The sequence below is a fragment of the Embiotoca jacksoni genome, unplaced genomic scaffold, assembly GCF_022577435.1.
Source record: "Embiotoca jacksoni isolate LCO1_2020_lvr unplaced genomic scaffold, fEmbJac1.0.p SCAF_33, whole genome shotgun sequence".
In the NCBI taxonomy this organism is placed as follows: Eukaryota; Metazoa; Chordata; class Actinopteri; family Embiotocidae; genus Embiotoca; species Embiotoca jacksoni.
In genome coordinates, this window is record NW_027185385.1 from 2,073,867 (window position 1) to 2,080,724 (window position 6,858).

General features: G+C 41.6%; 1 protein-coding gene across 1 annotated transcript; it reads right to left on the minus strand.

The window, feature by feature from the left end:
• On the minus strand, positions 1-6,858 carry ppp1r14aa (protein phosphatase 1, regulatory (inhibitor) subunit 14Aa). Its single transcript, XM_069165120.1, has 4 exons — positions 6,436-6,858; positions 4,805-4,885; positions 4,625-4,657; positions 1-1,280 (listed from the first exon to the last, which is right to left on the minus strand). Exons 1-4 carry the CDS (start codon positions 6,637-6,639, stop codon positions 1,092-1,094), a joined length of 507 nt encoding a protein of 168 aa, XP_069021221.1. The 5' UTR covers positions 6,640-6,858; the 3' UTR covers positions 1-1,091.

Consider the following 6,858-nt stretch of genomic DNA (forward strand, 5'->3'; position numbering starts at 1 on the left):
TCGAAAGAAAGAAATTTTATTAGTAATTTCTGCAAAGAAATAAATCAGACTTTAGTGAACATCCTGACATGGAAAACTGAAAAAGTAGTAACAACTCAAACTAGAAGGGATGAATGGCAGTGAAATATTAAAAAGTTAGTGTGTAAGCAGTGATTATCTCCAGTGTTACATCATGTATTGGATTTATGTATATTTCCTGTAATCATGACAATAAATAACCATCAGGATTTATCAGAGGTATGTGCCTCTGATTTAGCAGTGTTATCTAAAACAGTTCATTTGCTCAGCCTTGCTTTAAATGAAGAGATGTGTAGTGATCTTTCACACATTTATCTGTTCCTATAAATGTTTGCAGTCCAGTAAAAGGAGGTCACATGTTTTGGTGATGCAATGTGAATGCATCGTGGTGTATGTGATACTGTGAGTGGAAAAACAGATATTCATATAATGCATTTCTTTGTGATTACAGTGAAGCTGTTGCTCTTTGATTCATTTTCAATGTAAGAATTTAGTTCATTATCATGTCTGAAGCTCGGTCGGTTATTCACCCACAGGAAATATCTTAAATAGCTCTTTTTAAATGTGTAAATGTGTCTGACATTTTTGGAAAATATGCTTATTTGCTGTTAGATGTGGAAACAGTGGAAAACAGCAAGCCTTGCTCTGTGCAGAGATATCTGCCTACCAGCACCTTTAAAACTCTGTTAACACATCACAGTATATCTCCTTGTAAATCCATATAAAAATTAAAGCAAACAAATTTCATATTTTATGGTGGGCAATGTGCCGGACTAATTCTTGACCAGACGCAGTGACTTCTTGGTAATGTCACCACGATGAGGTTGCCTCCACAAGCTTATTAATCAGTGTGGAGGTGCTGGCAGGTGGATTTTCGGGCCTTAAGTGAGAGCCAGACTCGTTGTTTCCTGTATTTCTGTAAAGCCAGCTGTAGCTTCTTACTGGACAGATGTGCGAGTGGTAACAAGAGGCAAGAAAGCAGTTATATTTTTCCCTTCATCAATTTTTGCACTCCATGGTCCAACATAACTGAACATTCCTGTTTTCATGTCAAACAGTTTGTGTGTGTTTCATCAGAGGGTCTGGTTCTGGTCGCGGGTGTGCTGGATGCGCTGGTGCTGGTGCTGTGGGGGGTTGTTGAAGTGGTAGGGCTCGTGGCGGTATTGGTTGTGGCAGATGGCCGGATGCTCTATACCTTCACCATGCAGCTCGTCCTGCTTCTGAACTCCTTCCAGCTTCGCTACCAGCTCTTTGATGAAGGTCTGACAGTGAACACGAGCAGAGCAGGAACAACAGATCACTTCATTTTCTTTGAACTAAAAGGCCTGTACAACAATCATTTACAAGTTTTTTTCCTATAAACTGTATAACTTCAGTGTGACTGATGATTCCCAACATTCAGTATCCATGTTGAATTCAACATGCATCATATACTGTACATATATATACAGTGGTGTGAAAAAGTGTTTGCCTCCTTCCTGATTTCTTATTTTTTTGCATGTCTGTCACACTTAAATGTTTCAGATCATCAAACAAATTTAAATATTAGTCAAAGATAACACAAGTAAACACAAAATGCAGTTTTTAAATGAAGGTTTTTATTATTAAGGGAGAAAAACAATCCAAACCCACATGGCCCTGTGTGAAAAAGTGTTTCCCCCTCCTGTTAAAACATAACTTAACTGTGGTTTATCACACCTGAGTTCAATTTCTGGAGCCACACCCAGACCTGATTACTGCCACACCTGTTCTCAATCCAGAAATCACTTCAATAGGACCTGCCTGACAAAGTGAAGTAGACCAGAAGATCCTCAAAAGATAGACATCATGCTGAGATCCAAAGAAATTCAGGAACAAATGAGAAAGAAAGTAATTGAGATCTATCAGTCTGGAAAATGTTATAAAGCCATTTCTAAAGCTTTGGGACTCCAGAGAACCACAGTGAGAACCATTATCCACAAATGGAGAAAACATGGACCAGTGGTGAACCTTCCCAGGAGCGGCCGGCCGACCAAAATTACCCCGAGAGCGCAGCGACGACTCATCCGAGAGGTCACAAAAGACCCCACGACAACATCCAAAGAACTGCAGGCCTCACTTGCCTCAGTTAAGGTCAGTGTTCATGACTCCACCAGAAGAAAGAGACTCGGCAGAAATGGCTGCATGGCAGAGTTCCCAGACCAAAACCACCGCTGAGCAAAAACAACATTAAGACTCGTCTTGTTTTTGCCAGAAAACATCTTGATGATCCCCAAGACTTTTGGGAAAATACTCTGTGGACTGACGAGACAAAAGTTGAACTTTTTGGAAGGTGTGTGTCCCGTTACATCTGGAGTAAAAGTAACACCGCATTTCAGAACAAGAACATCATACCAACAGTAAAACATGGTGGTGGTAGTGTGATGGTCTGGGGCTGTTTTACTGCTTCAGGACCTGGAAGACTTGCTGTGATCAATGGAACCATGAATTCTACCGTCTACCAAAACATCCTGAAGGAGAACGTCCGGCCGTCTGTTCGTGACCTCAAGCTGAAGCCAACTTGGGTTCTGCAGCAGGACAATGATCCAAAACACACCAGCAAGTCCACCTCTGAATGGATGAAGAAAAACAAAATGAAGACTTTGGAGTGGCCTCGTCAAAGTCCTGACCTGAATCCTATTGAGATGCTGTGGCATGACCTTAAAAAGGAGGTTCGTGCTGGAAAACCCTCCAATGTGTCTGAATTACAACAACTCTGTAAAGATGAGTGGGCCAACATTCCTCCACAGCTGGAAAAGACTCATTGGAAGTTATCACAAACGCTTGATTGCAGTTGTTGCTGCTGAGGGTGGTCCAACCAGTTATTAGGTTTAGGGGGAAACACTTTTTCACACAGGGCCATGTGGGTTTGGATTGTTTTTCTCCCTTCATAATAAAAACCTTCATTTAAAAACTGCATTTTGTGTTTACTTGTGTTATCTTTGACTAATATTTAAATTTGTTTGATGATCTGAAACATTTAAGTGACAAACATGCAAAACAAATAAGAAATCAGGAAGAGGGCAAACACTTTTTCACACCACTGTGTGTATATATACATATATATATTTATTTATTTATGTAAAAGACGAGTCATTAGTCAGATAGTAGAGTGCAGACAGACCAGAGATGCAGGGGATGACATGGTATGTGCACAAACCACTCTGCTATCAGGTCATCTAATACTTTATATTTTGTTATTTAATTACCTACAATTCTGTCAATCCAATAGGCAGGAACAGGAAAGAGAAGGTAACAAGGAAGAATATGTTGTTGGTTTTGGTCTTTCAATGGATTCATTGACAAAAATTAAAAAAAATATTGATTATTGCCTTCTCCTATCACTTTTTTCTGCTGCTTCAGGCTGGACGACCAACTATACAAGGTGGGCAACTGCCCTGAGGCCAAAAAATGTCCAAAACTTGCTCTAAATAGAATTACTGATACAATCATAACCATATTTAAATAATTGCAAGTATAGTAGAGGAAACTGAGATAAATTATATAGAAGCAGTTTGGAGCCACTATTACACTACCAATTATCCTAATTTTAGTTCTGAGCATTAAGTAGAGCCTAATAAATGTGATGTTTAGTGATTTTATTATTTATTTTTCCACATTTCCTGGTTTGAGTATTTTCAGTGTTCATGTGTCCATAGATGGAAGAAGGTTTGATGAAGAGGAGGGTCCCAGGAGGAAGACCTCAAGGTCCCCGCAGAGGAAGTTGTTCTGCTGCTTTGTGGTGGAAATGTCACAAAGTCAATTCGAGTCCGTTAAGATGCTAAAAATAAGTCGGACAATAACACATTTCTGAATATCTCATATGTTTAACGTCTTCAACTGTTTATTGTCCATCATGGTGCAACCTGAGCTTTTATAGCCGGCTGACGGATACAGCTCTCAGCTGTGTTGTGGCAACAGTAAGAACACAGGCGGAGAAAACAAGCCGCTCAAGTCTCTAATAAATCCTGACTGCATCTGTTTGACTTATTTTAGACATTAACCAGCAGGAGAAAAGTTATTATGGACGGAGATCTAAAACATTCTCCTGGAAACCACATCTGATCGCTGACCTGTTACGTTTGAGTCTGTTTGTCTTCAGGTACAAACCCCAGCAGCATAATGGAGTATATTTCTTACTAATGTATTTAGTTGCAGGTTAATATGCATAGGTTCAAAATGCATTAACATAACATAATATAACATAACAAAAACATGTTTCAGTGCACATCTGGCCATGTAGTCTTTAAGACAGGCTTGAGAAAAAGTGAATCTCTCCTTTAAAGATGCTTCACACTGAGTTCAAATTCAAATGAAAAAGCAGCCGCTCCTCTGACCCTCCCTGATCTTTTGCCTGTGTTTGCATCTCTGACCAGGCCACTGCGAGGCCAACCATTGAGCCCAGAAAGACTCTTTGTTTCAGCAAGGAAAAGGCAACAGAGCACAGAGAGCGATTGTTGAGGCATGTGGTGGGACGAGGGGTCGGATGCTGCAGCTTCAGCTCAGCTCAGGTATATATTTGCATAATGGAGGTGCATTATCATAATTTATCCATGGTTAGAAATGTAGCTTGGAAGTGAAGACATACCTCTGTGCTTTTACTGCACTTCTGAAGAAGCTCCTGTTTGAAAAAAGGGGATAAAGTTGTCAGAAACGAGCCACATCATCACACATTTCTACGATATAAAGAGGAACTCTGTCTGTGTAAAAACTCCCAGAATAATATCGGTGTTTGTTGTGCAGAAAGGATTATTTCAGGTCATGTTACCTGTAACTTTTGGACTCGCTGCTCGTCGTTAGGCAGGTCGATCAAATCGTCGATGTTCACCTCCTCTGGCATGTCACCCTCCTGAAGCCAACACATTGACACACACGTGATGAAAACTAACACACACACAAAACTTCAACAAGTCACCGGACAAGACGAACACAATCTGTAATCTGCTTCAACCACTTAAATCTTCCTTTTAAAGCTCTGATAAAGTCTTAAAAGAGTTTCAACACTGTTTTCTTAAAAGGTCCCATTTATTACAATATATAACACTTGAAGTAAAATATATAAACCCAGAGATTTATTTTGCCACCAAATATATTCTGTGCCTGTGTCCATCCATGTTTTTATGTAGTTCATGCTAACATATCTGGTAACAGTCCATCCTCAGGGAACCCTGATTCACACAAGAATCCATCTGATAATTGTCCGTAGTAAAAACTGAAAATGTAAAGCACAGAGCGGCGCAGGAGAAAAAGAGATCATCTGACCATAAAAAGTATAATTCATCCTCTGGGAGACATGAAGGACAACAACATACGACAGCCCCTATAATAGTGGTTTGGACCAACAGATAGATGGGCAGAGGCTCGTATGAGATATATTAGTATGGAAGAAATCCATATGTCAAGTGCTCAATAGGTTACACACTCCATACAGTTACCTCCACAAATGAAGACCAGATGTTGTTCAGGTCTGTTTCTCTAATGTTGCACAATCAGCAATTCTCTGTGTGTAATCAGTGGAACAAATTAAGAGAAGTCCTTCCACATTATCCTAATATCTCCAAAATCATTTTTAGCTCTGAGGGCAGCTGAAAGCTTTTTAATTCATGCTGCACTGAGTGCCAACTGTTGCCTGTTTAAGCTCTGTGGGTTCAACAGCAACAGCATTCACGTAATACTGTAACAGTGGCCTGTTCTGTTTGAACAAACAGCCATTGTACGAGCCGAGTGGGGGACAGTCCAAGCATCCACGCTGCCATCAGTGCCTCGACACACAGGGCCTGAACTCCACTACAGACAGACAGACACCTCTCAACAGACATTAAACACTTTGTGACATGACAAACGTCCTGCACCTTGTGTCCCAAACTACTCCCCTCTCGCCTCTCTCCTCCTGATAGATCCTCACCTCTTGCCAGATGCAGCCAGATGTTTACCTCCTCTGGGGACCCTCAGCAGCATCCTCCCTCCCTGCTCTCATCACTCTCTGCTCTCCGCTCCATGTAAGGCAGAAAGCCCCGGGGCAGATACAGATGTGTGAAGGGGGCAGCGTGGACCTCACAGTTACAGGATGCTTGTCCTTGTAAGGAGAACCAGGCCGCCCCACCTCTCCTCTAAACACCTCATACATCACTGGAGGCTCCATGGGGAGGCTCAGGACAGTGACGTCATCTGAGAGGGTTTTAAAACCAAATTTTTGTTCAAATATAGCTTTTTTTAATTTCATATTTCCAGCTTTCTGTTTCACTTCTCATACTTAAGTTAATGGATGATATCTCTTTAAAGAATGAACTTATTTCTGAAACTCTTTTAATGAGCTGCTTTCTGACTATAACGTGCAGTATTAAACGCAGATCAGCTAAAAGCAGTTTGTTGACACTGCTGTGGGACATGTGGACCCACCTGACCCGAGTAGAGCCGGTCCAGACTCTCGTCGATCCACTTTTCCAAGTCCAGCCGCCTCTGCAGCTCCTTCCGGTTGTACTTCACGGTGACTCGGGCATGTCTCTTCGGGATGTTAATCCCGGGATCCAGAAAGGACTCCAGATCTGATGAATGGACCTCGTCTCTCCCCCCGAGTGTCGTCCCGGTCCGGTCGGCTGCCATCTCTGCTGTGGACTGGTCGGACCGGTCTCCCGTCGTTTTGAAACGCGAGGAGGAGGGAGGAGCGGGGAGGCGACACCACGCAGCCCGCCGGGTAGGAGGTTGTTGGTTTTTTTTTAACTCGTGGGAAGTTTATTTACAGGGTGGATATACAAATACTGCAAAAATCTGTCTATCTATCTATCTATCTATCTATCTATCTATCTATCTATCTATCTATCT

Excerpts from the sequence above, each read along its gene's own strand:
- ppp1r14aa (XM_069165120.1), bottom strand. The coding sequence starts at position 6,639 with ATGGCAGCCGACCGGACCGGGACGACACTCGGGGGGAGAGACGAGGTC. Across the intron at positions 4,886-6,435 it reads ACCGGCTCTACTCGGGTCAG|GAGGGTGACATGCCAGAGGA; the intron begins GTGGGTCCACAT and ends TGTTGGCTTCAG. Across the intron at positions 4,658-4,804 it reads AGCGAGTCCAAAAGTTACAG|GAGCTTCTTCAGAAGTGCAG; the intron begins GTAACATGACCT and ends TTTTTCAAACAG.